This window comes from Synchiropus splendidus, chromosome 1 (genome assembly GCF_027744825.2).
Source record: "Synchiropus splendidus isolate RoL2022-P1 chromosome 1, RoL_Sspl_1.0, whole genome shotgun sequence".
Classification (NCBI taxonomy): Eukaryota; Metazoa; Chordata; class Actinopteri; order Syngnathiformes; family Callionymidae; genus Synchiropus; species Synchiropus splendidus.
In genome coordinates this window covers 37,154,950-37,172,074 of record NC_071334.1, presented here as the reverse complement: position 1 = coordinate 37,172,074, position 17,125 = coordinate 37,154,950, and the positions used below count along the sequence as shown (strand labels likewise).

At 39.7% G+C, this 17,125-nt stretch overlaps 1 protein-coding gene across 2 annotated transcripts in view; it reads left to right on the top strand.

Annotated features, from left to right (window-relative positions):
- The window catches only part of arid3a (AT rich interactive domain 3A (BRIGHT-like)), a 43,776-nt gene that overhangs the window by 21,423 nt on the left and 5,228 nt on the right, over window positions 1–17,125 (top strand). For both annotated transcript variants that reach the window (XM_053878523.1, XM_053878515.1), the window contains 5 exons: window positions 12,472–12,544; window positions 13,122–13,305; window positions 13,765–14,012; window positions 14,487–14,774; window positions 16,317–16,406. In XM_053878523.1, the coding sequence (XP_053734498.1) occupies window positions 12,472–12,544; window positions 13,122–13,305; window positions 13,765–14,012; window positions 14,487–14,774; window positions 16,317–16,406 (883 nt within the window). The remainder of the gene's footprint in view (window positions 1–12,471; window positions 12,545–13,121; window positions 13,306–13,764; window positions 14,013–14,486; window positions 14,775–16,316; window positions 16,407–17,125) is intronic.

The following is a 17,125-nucleotide window of genomic DNA, read 5'->3' as shown; positions in this document are numbered from 1 at the left end:
ATCTGGGTAATGCGGTTCATAGCTTGACTAAGCTAGCACGACGCCGAGTAGCTTACTATGACCGGACTGGTTGAAGTGCGGCTGCGCAAGCTTCAGCTATGCAGTAGAAGGAAACAAACTTCTAGACTAATGATGTCTAATAACCTTGTTTACAATGGAGAAGTCATGTGTGTAACCTGATGCAGTATGTGTGTTCCTCTGTTTTAGCCAATATCTGCGGTGAACACATGACAAACCTGATAGTAGATGTCTTTAGTCACTCGTTACGACTGTGGTCTGCTGATGTGTAGATTTTTCTCCACCACATTCATGCAGGGTGATTTGATCATTTGTTCCGACAAGAAGATTAGAGGACGTGATTTGTTGGTTTAAGGAGACAACTTTTTCACCACGTTAGCAAGCGTTAGCATGATTACTAAGTTAGTTGGTGCTCATGTCAGTGATCAAAAGCTCATTCTGATTTTCAAAGACGACGGAGTCTCTTGAATATTTCATTTGCGAGTTTAATTCAGAGCTCTGACAAAGGAAGCGTGTTGACAATGATGACAGCTGCGTGACTGGGGCGGCTGTCAAGCGTAGCTGTCCGAAGCGCTGATTCTGACTCTTCAGTTAAAATTGTTGATCACTCAGCATGATTGCTGTGTACAGAGAACAATATAACAGTCTGAAATGGCCTCTCGCTACCTGTCTGCTTTGCCTGTTCTCCCCTGACAGCTGTTTGTTGTACATTAATTGTGCAATTCTGTCATGTGAGTGAAGTCAACTGCTGGGACAGTCAGAGGGAAGCGCTCCTGGGCTTCAGAAGAGGACTGACCTTCCAAATTTTTCAATCTTCATGATTGAAAATGAGTGGCCACACGTGACTGTCAACAAGATGTCAAATGTAGGCAAGTGAATTCTGGGTTGAAACATGTGTAGACCGTGTCAAACGATCATCACTTTTATGGGATTTTTTGATGACTGGTGATTTTTGTGATTCGGATGGAGCCACTTGCATCATTGGTGGTGGTTCATCATTTCACATTTCACTCTTGCACTTAGCTCAGATTCACTTGTACTTGTCACTTCATCAGGATAAACCACAGAGAAATTTGACCTAAATAATCAATGCTTCACCATGGAACTGACATAGTCAAACAAATCAGACCTTTAGGCTCCATGCTGCATTAAGAGTAAACGTACCAAGTGGTACTGAGATTATTCGTGGTCTAGACTTGTACCTATATGTGTGTGGAGTAAACTGAATGGTTGATGCAAGTTTTCTCCGCTTCTGCTTTTTGTTTCTGTGTAAAGCTGTGCAGGTGGAGGTTAATCACCCCGGGCCAGGTTTTTATGGTCGTTGTGTTGGGGTTTTGTTTCTCCTGGGCCGGGGGAGGGACATGAAGGGGAACAATGAAAGGTGAGCCGACTGGCTGAGGTGTGTGCAAAGTATGTGGAGACCTCAATGTCTGACCACACTGAGTTAAGAGTGATGCAGTTTTAATAAAGATAGTCCCGATACCTACAAAGTTGTGTTTTGGTGTACAATTACAGATGTCCTAAGAGACATGAGAGACGACAACAGAAGCTTTTTATATGTTAAGCTAAGACCTGTGGGGCCCTTATGACTTTGTGGGGCCTTTTGGCTGATCTCCACAAAGTTAAGCCTCAATTTCAAGATGAAGACTTCAAAACAACAGTCATTATAATTGGGTTTAAGTTTGGTTGCGTCATCCTGGTTAGGTTTAGCCATTTGTTTTGGTTTAGGGTGAGAGGCTGTGGAAAGGCGTACCACACAAACCTGTGCGTGGGCGTGGGCTTGTGTATATGTGAATGTGAATGAGGTATTAGTTATCTGTAATATTTTCCTCACTGATTCCCCTGCCTCATCCTTGAACAATGTTCCTCCTTCCTTCCTTCCTCTACAGAGTCTCTGTCTGCTTTCAACACCAAAGACAAAGCAGATGGAGCCCAGATGGAGAGCAATGTCAGGATGTCTTTAAAAATTCATGGGACTCACCATGATCAGACTGAATGGGAGTCAGCTGACATTAAACATTAAATTGCTCAGTCTTTCTCTGAGCATGGGGAGCAGGCACAGTCCAGCTTGAATAGCCAATTGGGAGCAACACATATTGAGATTGCCCATCAGGTTTGCGCTGATACTGCTGTCTGATCAGCGCTCACTGAGCTTTTGTTCCGCCACAGTTTTTCATCTAGGTCTTATGAACGGGTTGTATAACTAATAACTGGTACTTTGAGTTCTCAATTTGCATAATTTTATTCAATTCCAACTCTGTCTTGCAAGTTGTGTTTGTCTAAGTGTGGACGGTGATCCAAAATGACACAAAGGCCAGCCATCATTAGTGTTCTCCTTTATTTTCAAAATATTTTGATCAGTTCCCTTCTGTGTTGTGTTTTGCATTTGCTTTTATTTAAAGAATAAAATCTTATTTCCTTCTACTGTATTTGTCGAGTTCACGTGACATAAGTGTGAAATGATAAAACCCTCCATTTGTCTGTTGATGATTTCCAATTATTTCTTTCAAGTTTTTTGTCTGTAACTGATAAACATGCTTTTAGCTAGCCAATGGGCGAAATCCAGCCCTGGAAATACCTATCATTAATTCAACATTAAAAGTGTCAAACCGTCAACTAGATCAATTATTCTGCATGTTAGTATTGTAAGCCACAAAATGAAGAATTACAATTAAATATTAAAATTGCATTCTGTTCATGCGTGATATACATCTTGTTTGTAGTAACACATTTATTTATTCTTACCGTTCATGAGCCAAGCCCTTTGGAATTGTTCTTTTAATTTTATTGAAAATAAATTGTTTGTCTGAGAGAGCAAGGGAGAGAGATGCAATTTTCTGAAGAATCAATTAAAATCCAAACCATTCTTCTACAACACATTTTCAAGGTCTTCGTCACGCTTTGTTGATTGCAGTCACTAGATCGCCGGAATAACTGTGTCATGAATGTTTTGTTCTTTATTCAATTATGGCAGTAAAACTGCATTTGCCTTTTCATTGAGCCATCATCTATTGCTGTAACACTCAGCAATACTCCCCTTTTCTGTGTCACATTTCATTCTCAGGTAAAGGTTTTTGTTTTTAATGATTATAATTTCTGCAGTTGAAATTAAGTGTTCCTGAATGTTTGATGATTTCGTCGCTCCATTAACTTCATTCATTCTTTAATTGTCAAATTTATGCTACATATACTCATTAAAGGGACAACGCATGGCAACGGATGGTTAAAGAGTTACCAGAAGTGTTACTGTAGGGAGCTGATAAGTGATGGTTTCTTTGTGAAAGAACCATGTTCATCTATTTCTTGGTAATTTTGCTCTACCTGATCTGTTTGGTTCATGACATCAAAAGCGCGTTCATGTCACCCGGAACGAATCATGGGATTGATGACGCGCCGTTCGCTGTAAACAGAGCTACGGCAAACAGAGCCACTGCAAACAGCCCCATGGACTTCACACAGCAACTTTTTAACCACTACAAAATATTGTCTTGAAAAAGTGTGTTTTTATCTGTGGGGAGGACAGTGTGTCTCTGTCTTTGTGTGGAAGGGGTAAACCTAAAGAGACTTCTAACCTGCTCAAACAGAGGGTATAATAATGTAAATGAATTGTCCTGGGTGTCATCATTAAAGTCTCTTGTGACGCAAGTTTTATCAGTACGATTATTGGTCTGAAAGTGTGCAAAGCTGAGGAAATGGTTTGCATTTGAATGTTTCCATACTGATATCAGTGAGTGCAGGCAATGTCTTGTTTTCATACGGACATACACTTTCATTGCTCCCCAAGCTTCAGTCCACTCGTGCAAAGGACATACCCGGGAGAATGCTTGCAGTCAAACTGCTACCCATCCATTGAGCAGGATCTCCGAGTAGACTCATGAATGTCTTTACTAATTTCTCTTTCATCTTTTACCATTGTGAACACTTCAGAAGCCACCAAGCACAAACTTCATCTTGTCTGCAGCTCTTCCTCTTAACTTTTGGCACTTTATCTCTGTCAGCATCTCTGTGCCTTCAGACAAACATTATCACAGCATCTCTGTTGGTGGTTGTTAAATACTTTCATCTGTTCCATCTGTCTGGTATTTCCCCGAACATGCCGTGCAAATTCACTTCATGTTGCGATTAAGAAAAGGGTGTCGCAGTCTCACAGTGTCCCATTATATCACACTCATCTTAGTTTGTTGAGAACCGCCCTGCTTTGGCATTCATCATGCTCATACAAAACAGTTGTCATCTACAGATTGTAATAGAAGTACACAAGCCAGGAATTGTGACAAGCGGCACTGGAGAGTTTGAGAGTCCACTGGGTACTTTGCACCTTTTCCTTGAGTCAGCAAGAGATACTGTGTCCACAATTATATCCTACAGTAGCCAAGCAGTATAAGCATTCGACACAGTCCCATACCATTGACAGGGTCATTACAGCTTTTCACTGTGGTCAAGTGTGGTACACGATGGCGATAGAATTTCTGATGTTGTGTTCTCTAGCAAAGGGAGAGGGTTGGAAAATTGGAAATGAGATATCATGTTGTACAAATGATTTTATATTTCAGGGAAAAAAAAATCTGTAAAAGCTGCGGGTTTAATCCAGTGAGGCGTATTCAGGTCTGGCAGAACACTGAGTGTGCAAATCTAACTTTATCAGTGATGATTAAGTTTGCATTTGACCAGTTATTTGGCTTAATTAATTGTGTCCTGCAATAAATGTGCATTTACTCTCCCATTCACATATTTCTACTTGGGCTTTGGAACAACCTGAGTGTAACGGTACGAAAATTCAGTGCCACGGCTATTGTGACCAAAATTATTGTGGTTGCCATCATTATCGCTGTGCTGTTGCAATGTGCTCAAAATGTTTAAAAAGTACATTAATAGTGTTTTATTTAGTTAAAGAAAATAATATGTAGGTATTTAGAACCACACAAATTATATGAGCAAATCAAATGAAGCATACTAAGAGGCATATTCCTGCTTCAAAACAAGGTACTGCTGATTTTGCAAATAAAGAACAATTTAAGAATAACACAACCAAATGTTTCCATCCTAAATTTCAAAGATATTCATTAGAAAATTTAGTGAACATGTGCAAAAAGACTGTCGGCCTGTTATTATTTTGTGTTTATTGAGAGGAGAGTCCACCTTGAGATGATATCGTCAGAGACCGTCACTCTGCGACAAGACAAAACAACACGGCTTGGCTGACAGTCAAGAACTTTTTGTTTATTTGCTGTTTTCCATCCAGAATGGCATTAATGCCCGCCTCTTCAGTCAACACCCCCCATTTGTTATTATTTTTGCGTTTATCTAAAGGAGAATGCGCCCGCTCCCCCAACCTGGTGTTTGTTCAAATACGAACAATAAGAAAACTCTAATTATTTCGAATTTCACATTAAACTGACGGTTTCTTTTCCAGAATTTAATACATTTCAAGGCTGGATGGCTTCTTACAAGATGAAGGTTCTCATGTAGACACAATGGAACATCTCAGCAGCACATGAATGAAGAACAATGAAAGAATGACTAACAGCAGTAAGATGCCTGAGGACAAATTTAATGCTCAAATATTAGTCAACATTAGGCACAAGATGCACACTGAACTGCAAACTTCATATCTTAGCATATCTGCATCTCTACAGTCAGAACAATAAATCTAAATACAGAAAGCGTCACTGAACTGGTAGAACAAAGAGAAGTCAAAATGTCCGAACAGGAAGTGTCACCAAAACCAGGAGATCAAAAGAACGTAAATCTGTAAACAGAGAGACAAAACACAATGAACAGCAATGACAAACAGACAGAACAAACCAGGAAACACCTTATGTGCTCTTTGATGACGATTAGATGATTGACTCCTGTCGTGTACCATAAGCATGAGGAGAGGAAGAAACACAAAACGTAAGTTACTGAACCAAAATAAAAACGAATCATGACAGCACCTAACACCTAAAAAATAGCTCAACAGGTTGCACAGGGTTTATGGGGTGTGCGATATTAGATCATGAACGATCGGAACGTGTTGAAGATCTGTGATGGATTGACTCTGTGACGTTCTGTACTCTATATAGATCTATGCTGATGCAGCGCTGCACTGCACAGTCATGAAAATAATGTGGTCCTGCCACATATACCATCGAAGCGAACAAGCTGGTCAAAAAGAAAGTCATTTACAAACACATTATATATATATATATATATACACACACTTTCTTTCTATGACCCAGCAGCGCATTTTTGTTCCGACTTACGGCTCATGTCATCAGCTCTGCATACATCAGTTCACGCCTGCCATTAGAACCGGCCTCCACATGCTTCTCATATGACCACTTGTGATCAGGTCGCACTTCCTTGCTCTACATGCAATAAACATGGTAGCATTTCTGTTTCAGACACTAAAGTATTGTTATTAAGTGCCGAGGAAGCTGTTTAATGGCCTGTAGCCTTACTTATCTGTTTCATCATTTAGCTACAAAAAGGTGGTGTGTAGCGGTGTCTAACTGTTTTGTAATTTAGTATTGTTCACACAAAATAATAATTAAATGTTAATGTTTTTTCTGTAACTTCAAACTCTAATTCAACATAATGTAGTTATGATTTCAGGTTTTAATCAATAGTTGATCAAACACTGGAGTAAAATAAAAAATAACTTCTACCCATATACAACACAAAAATATTCATTCATCTTTTTCATAAATGAGTGCATCAAATATGTTCAGAAGACGACTGCGGTGTGTGATTTATTGTTGTTTTTGTCTTAGAAGCAACCTTTATGAGAAACTTGCTCCCGGCCTTACCAGTTGGCTCAGTTTCAGGTCGTTTATCAAGTTTCTCATCTTTCATCTGAGTTGAGCTTTAATCCAGGAGACAGATACTACTACTCTGGTCACACCCTTTTGAGACAGATGAAGTGTGCATGTATGTGAGGAATTGAGGGGCAGTTTACAGATGCATCAAATGTGTAAGAAACTCATTTTATTGTCATGGAATCATATCATGTGGTAATATTGGTGCTTGATGAACATGAGAGCAGATGATGATTTGGTGGCTGTGGTCTTACGGGTTCATTGGTTGTTCTCAATCAAAGGAACCGATGATGAATTGGGGAAATGGTTTTTTTTTTTGTCTAGTTTAAATGTGCAAAATGATTCATTGAGTTATGTTAAAATATAAACTGATGCTACCATTTGTTGAAGTTTTGTCACAGTACATCTGTGAATAATTCATACCTAAAGTTACTTATTAACTCGAATGAAGATGTGATCAGTTCTGTTCTGTTGTAAATTTGTTCCCACACAGTCAGTAACATGCTTCGACGTTATATGGCTTCATTGTCTTTGCATTGATGTAAAGTGTTTCACTTTGTGCAGTCACTAGGAAAAGCGGTTAAAAAGGATCCAAGTAAGCCCAATAATATGCTGACAGTTGTGTGTCTAAATATTTTAGAAGGTTTGACGATGTACAAGTTTGCGGTATTAAAGTAAAGAGGTTTCAGTGAATGTTCCATAATCAACTGTCACATTGTATTTGTTTGTTGGCTGGTAATCCATGGTAAAGTGTCTTTTACAATTCTGCAGGATCTTTGACTATAAAATGCATACCTGTTCGATTCACAGCCATTCTGGCATTGCAAAAAAGATTTGCAGTAGTTGAAGGTGCAGCCATTGTGAAGGAAAAGATGATGCTCCCGTTTACAGTATGGGTATATAATGCAATGCTACATTCCTCAGTCTTTATGTGATGTGATGTAAATACACAAACCTGCGTTGTGCATCGTGATGACACCAATCTGCAGATGTGTCGATCAGGGCTTCAACCACAAAGATTAGATGACACTATTTATTTGTTTAAGGCCGAGCTGGGCCATGTGCCAGTCTGGGCCACTTGCAGTCCTTTGCATGTGTTTACATGTACAAAGGTACATTTGAAGGTACAAGTAAATTGTACCTTTGTCATAATTCATCACTAATTCTATTTTTTTTGGTTTAGAATGTTTAGAATACTATTCTTTTTATAAGTGATGCTCATTTTACGATATTTCCTCCCATTGGAATAAATTATATACAGAAAAAATATAAAAATCCTTGTCATGAAGTGTCTTAATAAATTGTTTTATTGATAGCACCTTTAGCAAGATGTTCATCACATAAAAAGCTGATGCAGTATTTATGATTTATACTGAGAATACTTTTTATAATAAAAAGGCAGTGAAATTATGAACAGATGGATAACATGGTTTATTTACATTAGTGTCATGAAATTATTACACATTATATTTCAGCATGTTTAAGTGACGAAAATTACATGCATAATTGACTTCTGTTTTGTCTTGGTGCCTCACCTTATTCACAACATATGGAATGCGCCACCTCTCGTCATGGAGTTGATCATCGTTCATTTATTCTCTCTGCTGCATGTAAACCAGGACCATCTCCATCTGATGTGTCCCAATAGTGTTTTCAGTTATGCCTTCCAGCAGAGACTTGGAGAGCAGCCCCTGCTCCGACACTTGGAAGGAAGTCATCTGAGGTGGCTCAAAATGTCACACAGTCGCCCTCTTTAGTGCAAAAATAACTGTGACCACTCAGTGAAATATGATTCCTGACCACATGAAGAAACTGCTACCCCTCTCAAGTTCATGTCATTCATCAATCTGATTAAAGGCTTTTATCCCTGAATTTCCTATTCCTTAATGAGCTCCTCCTGCTCTAAATAGTCTTATCTCTACTGTAGCTCGTTGTCCACTGGCCAAGGCGCTGGTGAATAAGATCACAAGAATGATGCATTATTTAACAGTTTGATGGCTTTGTGCATTGTGTAATCCTGTAATTTACCTAATCGCTTCGGTGACAAAAATATCACTGGATTGACATCTTCAAACTCTCACAGACATGGTTGTTGCGAGTTGAATTTATGATGATGCAACCTGGGTAGCGTGTCTGACTTGTTACCAGCGACTTTTAGAGGAGCAAGCTTACCTGATGTTTATCAAAGTCTTGTTCTGCGTCACTTAAAATCATAAATCATTGCGTTTTGTGGCACATGTGTGTGTCATGTTGACTCGCAGGTCTGACTGTCACTGTGTCAGGACTGTAATTTTTACATTCTGTGTTCCATGGAAATATTTGTTTGTGTGCTGATGACACAGAGAAGAAATAAAGCTGAGCGGGGGGATGGGAGGAAGGGAGTCATTTCCAAGATTTATGGTGCTGCACTTCACGTAATGCATGCATCCTGTAATTAAACCCACCCCCCTTGTCTCCCACAGGCATGTACATTAGGAGAAACCTCACTACTCTTCAGTCAAACACCCCCTCCCAGCACCCTCCTCCCACCAGATAATAGGTTATTACAGCAGCTCTGAGTCTGTAATGAGGGCTGCATGCCACAATGAGAGCCACTCTGTTCGTGGTTAGGGGCCATGATTGTCACAATGTTGCCAGCTTTTCATTTCCTCTGACTGGGGGGCTTGATGGCAGTGTGGAACGTCTTGAAGTTGTTTGGATGGCTTTTGAGCATCTATGAGTCCATGTTTCACAAGCATGATTGCTACATGTTGCCAAAAATGTTAATCAGGTTTTCTCAGTGTTTTTTTTATCTGTATTTATTTGTTTATTTGTTGTTTGTTGGAATTCGATCTATAGGTTGTCTTGCAGTGACAACTTCAGGCGACCAAGATATTTACAGATGGCATTTTAACTTCCTTGCTTCCTTGTCAGTATTGCCAATGTGCAATAAAGGTCGACTATTGGACAAATCAAGCCAACCAGTAATTAAATTCATTGTGAGCGCCAAATTTGCACTTAGAAAATAGAGAACATCATATTGTCACTTGATGGCCTCATGTTTTCAGGTGTTTTCAGGCTACATCAACTCAGAGCTGCACATTTTCTTGTCAGATGTTTTTTTGTCTCAGTTTACAGAAAGTGAAAACCATTTCAGGCCTCTGCGCTAATCCACTTAAAATGACCTAAAGCAATGTAGTACATATGCTAGGCTTGTAGGGAGCGCTTTGTTAATCTAACTACAAACTAGTTAGACAGCGCGGTGCATCTACACACTGCGTGTACACAGTGCATGTGAACATGAAGCTTGTGCATAAGCTTTTCAATAGTAGTAGAACAAAACAAATGCAGAAAAGGATGTTTGTCTGGATTGGTGTCAAGGTTGAGATGATATTTTGAGTTAACGCTGAACTGCAAATCAGGTGAGACAAGCGAAAGTGACTAGGGATGCCGGTTTCTCATGTTTTTACATCTGTGCTCCCCCAATGTGCTCCATCAATATGGGCGGGGATGAAATATGGAATATGGATTTCAATTTCAAGTTCATTCTTGATTATGGTTTGAGAATACAAATGTTTTCTCAAACCCTATTTTCATCATTTGAGTATAATTTTAAATTAACTTTTTTAAATATACATTTTACGATTTCCCATCCATTTCTGTTCTATTTTCAATAAGTCCGATATTTAATGGAATGAAATGTTCAGTGACGCCAAATAAAAAAGAAAAAGACAATTTTGTTTAACATGTGGAATATTAAACTCAGGGATTAAAACAAGACATCTTCTTTTAATTCAAAACATTCAAAGCATCATCAAACAATTCCATGACATATGCAAATGTCAAAGTTCATCTTCACACAAAAGGTTTGGTTTTCATTTAAATTCTGCAAATGTAAAGTTAGACATTATTTCTCTGTACAGTACCAGTTTAGATCTGTTTTACGTACCGATAACACAATGAAAGAAAGGTCATTGATTCCTCAGGCAATAGTTTCATGTCAAAATAATAGCCTATATTTGCCCATCAAATTTACATGTCAGTCACCTATTATTAAAAAAAGACATAATTTAAATTGCATGTTGGCATCTTGATAATTTTCCACAAATATAAGACTAATTTTGACCTCGTAAAAATTGAAATGCAATCTGATGATATGAGACATTTGTCATTTGGTTTCTCAATGATGCCTGACCATGACTAAGGTGTGTGTGGGCATTTCATGTCACTGTGAAAGGGGAGCTGGAAAAACAAGCAGTGACTCAATTACACTGAGTTACACTGAGTCGGCGCCCCACTTTTTACTGCTGTCTTTCACTGAACTTTCCAGAGCCCGGGACCCAGCCAGCAGCTGAACCCACATCAGGTTCTCATTAAGCAAGACCGAGCCACAGTGTTTTCTAAAATGTTTGTCTATCTGTCCGCACAATCAAAAGAGTGGCTTCTCATGGTTGAGTTTTCACCTTATTTTTGTATTGTGTGGAGAGGGTGGTCATTGACCACTGAGCTGATCATTTTGAAGTCCTATTTTTTTGTCAGTGGACCCCTAGGTTTATGTCTCATTTTCTCATTTCTGAAACATTTTCATCAGCTGCTGCGGTTTTAGACACTTGCGAACGGGGGGGCGGCAGCATGGGCCACGTTCCTTTTTTTTTGCCCCAGTGCTACAGCTGCATGCACCAGATGGACTGACACATTTACTCAGGTGCAAGTAAAACACACGACTGTCACTCTAACTCGCTGTCATGACTGCGCTTACATACAGAACATAGGGGTGGCGCTGTGAGCTCTCCCGTTCTTCCGGTTTCTATGATTATATAGGAAGACAGCTGAGAGCTGTCATCATCGTGTAAAAGCTTGCATGTTTTGGGAATAAACTTGCAAGTTTCTGAATAAATTGAAATATTCCTGAGATTGTCTTGTCTGTGTATTCAGGGAAGATACATTTGGAGTATCTTAAGTCACGCTTTTGTTCACCGCCGTTAGCTGAGACTATCGTAGTAACGGTTGCTAACATGGTGGTAATGTCGTCTCCTTAAACCAACAAATCACGTCTCCTTATGAGAACTGACAACCGAAACTACTTGAGTGAAGGAAGCCGGTCAGTGACAAAACAGACAAGATGTTGACAAATCAAATTTGTCGTGTGTTCACCGCAGACATCTGCAAAGTCGGAGGAACACACATTCTGCATCAGGTTACACACATGACAAATCCATTGTATACAAGGGTGTAAGACATCATTATACCATGATAAGTCTAGGAGTTGTTTTACCTCCGCTGCGTAGCTGAAGCTTGCGCAGCTGCACATCAACCAGTCCGGTGTGTCCGGCCTGGCTGCCATCAGCATAAAACTCTTCAATTGTGCAGCAAATTTCTTTTGCTGAAATAGTAGGACATTGCATCAAGTCAAGCTGGAAAGGGCACATTTTAGTTTTTGTTCTATTCAGAAATACTGTAATGTAGAAAAGTGGTTACACGTGTACAATTCAGTTTTGCATTTGTAATATATAACTGATTAACAAGAGCTGTATGGATTTTTCTGGGGGGGAGGGTTTATTTAATGTAGGACTGCCACTGTTCGTCAGTGTTCATCTGTGCATGCTTAAATTTGTTGTTGTAAGTCATCTGATTCTGATTTATGAGTTTTGTTTTTCTTTGTTTTCTCTCTCAGCTTTATGAACTTGATGGAGACCCAAAGAGAAAAGAGTTTCTAGATGATCTTTTCAGCTTCATGCAAAAAAGAGGTAAGTTCTCCTCTGTCTTATATTCCGGGATGTAGTGTGGTTTACAATGTGCTCTTCTTTACGTTCATTTTGTATGTCTGTCTATTATTTTTTTTATTTATTTTGGTTATTCGGGGTCGAATTTAAGGATACTCTCTGTCAACCCCCTTATCTTGTCATATTATATGTCCGAGGGCATTATGCAAAGACTTCGGATGGGCTAACCTGCTCGTCTGCACAACCGCCCTGTCCTCCTCCTTCAACGCACATGCTACCACAGACTGAGGGCCAGCATGTCTCTAACAAAACAAAGACAGTATCAAGTAAACATAATTTCTTGTTAAATTATCACGTTCCAAAAATGTGAAATTTAAACAAGTACAAGTCTCAAATACTTGTTGATGACTCATCAATCTTACGACCAAAAAGATACCTTCTTGTCATGACTGATTTCTCAAGATGGTATGAGCATGATAATATATCTACCAACCCATTAGTCACTGATTACCTCTGGCCTCACTTGTGTCCATCCAGATTTTTGAATCAGTTTTTTTTTCCAGGTGGAATGCGTAAATAATTTTCTTGTATGTGTTGCCAGGAACTCCGGTGAATCGTATACCTATCATGGCCAAACAGGTTCTGGACCTGTACATGCTCTACCGGCTGGTGACAGAGAAGGGCGGCCTGGTGGTAGTCATCAACAAGAAGCTATGGAGAGAGATCACCAAAGGACTAAATCTGCCTACCTCAATCACCAGTGCAGCCTTCACCCTCCGCACACAGTCAGTCCGGCATCAACTCACGCATGCACGCACACACACGCATATATATATACATCAATCACCAGTGCAGCCTTCACCCTCCACACATATATAGCCCATCCATATATATATATGTACATATATGTGTGTGTTGTGTTGTGTGTGTGTATATTGCTCTCCCTGTGGGGACATAGTAAGGTTTCTCATTGTCATAATGCTTTCCCCCGCCTCTCACCCTTAACTTAACTCCAAATCACATTGCATAATAATAATCATAATCATGACCGGGACTCTGAACCAAACTAAAACCAATTATAAACACCTTGTTATTTTGAAGTTTCATCCTCAATGGGGACCGGCACGAAGACAGACTGGGCCTTTCTACGTTGTGGCTGCCATTGCTTTAATGTCCAAGAACTTTTTAGTGTTGGACTCATTTGTCACATTGCACCAAAGCTCTGACTTCTTTTCTTGTTTCAGATACATGAAGTACCTGTACCCCTATGAATGTGACAAAAGAGGTCTAAGCAACCCCAATGAGCTCCAGGCCGCCATCGATAGTAACCGGCGAGAGGGCAGACGACAGAGCTTCGGAAGCTCTCTGTTCAGCTACTCACCCAATGGGACCCCGACCCTACTGTGCTCGCCGAAGCTACCACCATCCACCATGGGTGTGACAGTCGGCACCAATGGGGTCTCACTAGCCCCAATCCAAAAGATCAAGAGAGGTGAGTCACAATTAATAGAAAAAAAACCTTGTTTCCTCCTAATTTTTGCAGCTACTGGTTAACCACTTACTGACAAGCACATTGTCTCACACCTATTGAAAAATTCTACAGCCATGAGATCAAACTACAACCACACAACTTGTATGGAATTGTTGTCATAAAGGGGTCAAAGAACTCTTTCTTGAATTAAGTTGCTTCTTACTTTAGCCAGTATATGTGCTCCTCCAAATTATAGTAACTGCTTTCGTTTTTACTTTGGCTATCAAAATAGCTTATGTTTCTGCTACAACCCTTGCCAACATGATTTTACATGATGCCATATGACATATTATTTTACTTCTAATTCTGTTACTTTCATTATTGTTTGTTCTGCTGTTGCTGCTATTGTCAACACAAGTGTAACAACCTAAGGCTGGAAATGCAATTCATTTCGTTCATCAACATTTTCCACCCTCATTTCTTTCTGACCTTTAGAAGAAGGAGGTCAGCCTCTCCCGGGTGTCGGCATGGCTCGTTTACCGGCCAGAGCTTTGACCGGTCATTCGGTAGCAGTGGTGCAAGCAGCCGCTGCTCAGGCAGCAATGGTGGCTCAAGTAGCAGCTCTGGAGCAGTTGCGGGACAAATTGGAGACCGGGGAGCCCCCTGAGAAGAAGATGGCACTTCCAGCTGAGGAGCATCACCGACTGCTGCAGAGAGCACTCCAACAGAACCTGCTGGCCATGACCGCACAGATGCCCATGAATGTGCGCATCAATAGCCAAGGTACCAACATCCATTGATTGCAATGGTATTTTTCATTTTTGTTTAATGCATATACTTCGTTTTGTATACATTGTATGAGCTCTGGCCACACGGCAGCCCAGTGGTTAGCACTCTCTTCGATCCCTGGATCGCACCACGAGTTTGCATTTTCTCCCCGTGCGCGTGTTTTCTCCGAGTTCTCCGGTTTCTCCCACAGACCAAAGACATGCTCAGTAGGTTAATTGAACACTGTAAAATTGCCCCTAGGTGTGTGCGTGTGTGTGCGAATGGTGTGAGTTCCCTGCAATGGACTGGCGACCTGTCCAGGGTGTATTTTTGCCTCTCAACCCATGCCTGCTGGGATACGCTCCAGCAACTCCCCACGACCCTGAACAGGATTAAGCAGTGATTCATTGATGATGTATGTATATGAGCACTGAATTGTTTCCATGACTTGAGTATGACTCGAGACATCAACTTTTTTACTCTCCTGTCATACAGTGATGTCTATTAAATGGTGCCTTGGCAGCATGTGTCCTGAAATCCTTCATAGTGTACTGCAAAGAATTTACAGTATGATGTTATATCTGCACACATGTCATGTCAGTTTGCAAGAGTTGTCATGTGTTGACTACAAAACAGCACACGCACCTATTGCATATGTCTATATAGACCCTGTAGTGGCATGAATTCATATATGCATGTTTGGAGACATGGAGGCCTGTCATCTCTTTTTGCTCATGTAGCCGATACCATGCTTTCATCTCTTATGATGTAGTCTACAGTTTTTAAAAGTGACGGTTCCCATGTTTAAAACTCACAAATGTGTTTTTTTAAGAAATACAGGATATTTGTACGGGTAAAAAAAAAATTTTCCTTGAGGTGTAAAACCCTGTCACAATCTTTTGAGCAAAGACGGTTGACATTTATTACATTTTCAGATACTGACCATGTGGAATGAACACACCTTGAGCTTAAACCATTGCCATACATGATGAGACTTAATCATGACTTTTGGGAGTGTTTTTTTCCTTTTCCTGACCAACAGATCATGAATTTGTCTTGTTATATTGTTGAGGTTGCGTACCAGAAATCCAGACCAGGACACTGGCTTGAGGAAAATTAACCAAAACTGAACTGCCCTGAAAATCTGTAGAACTAAACCAATGGAAATCTTCATTAGGCTCTTGCTTTTAGAATTTGAAAAAATGTCATTTTTACAATTCATTTATTTATTTATTATTTTATTTATTTATACTATTAATTTAGTTGTTACTAATTCTAACTACGTTAACCAAGTTAAAAAGTTTCCTTGAGACTTCCTTGAGAATATTTAATGATATGTGATAGAACCGTGGAATTAAATTATTCTTTGACATCAAATATTGCATTATTACATTTTTTAGGTTATTACTTCTGTTTGAACTTTAATTGTAATATTTAAGAATTCCATTCTTTATTTTCGCTTCTCTCTCAGAATTTCATTTCATGACTTACGAATTACGGTGCTTTAATGTTTCATTCATAGGAATATTAACTAAACTTTGTTTGGTGGTCTCGCAGACCCCCGGCAGGACTCGGCCATGAACCTCACTACTAATGGCACAAGCAGTATCAGCATGTCGGTGGAGCTGAATGGAGTCATGTACACTGGTGAGTGTAATAGTCATGAGCTGTGTTGGTTACTATAGCAGTTAATCAGTGACACAATAAAATCCTTCAAGAGATAGCAGATGTAATAATGACTGCTTTATGACCACTGGGTTGGAAGGCAGTATGGGAAATAAAACGTCCTTGCTTTTTTTGGTTTGTTTGTTGGTTTTTAATCTGCAGAGAAATGCTAAACACAGGCTAATCACATCAGGTCACCTCATTTTCAAGAATTGAAAAGTCAAACTTTTGACTTTTAATTTATACTGTATGTGCACGGAGGGGAATAAATTGTTTTCAGGTTAGAGCAAAGTTTCATAATTTGACATTCATTTTGTTAACCCTCTATTTCTAGAGATCCCCCAATAATGCATCAATAATGAAGTTAATAGAAAAATGTATATATTATTCACGAATGTCACTAAAACCTACAAATCATCATTTTACTGAACAGAGATCTATCTGGTAGCATACTTATGGGAAAAAAATGTGGTTGCAGTAAAGGGTTGAAGATCACCAAAATATATCAAATTCAGAAGGTTAATAGTCTCGTTCTGATGGAGATCATACAGTGAGAAAGTGACTCTAGTATACGGCAGCGCTGCTTCTGCACATAGTGTCCAGTTGCCGTGATAGAAAGCGCGGAAATTGCAGCAGATGCAGTAGAAGCCATGGGAGAAAATACAATGCAAATATCGGTGGATGCAGTAGTGGTGTTCATG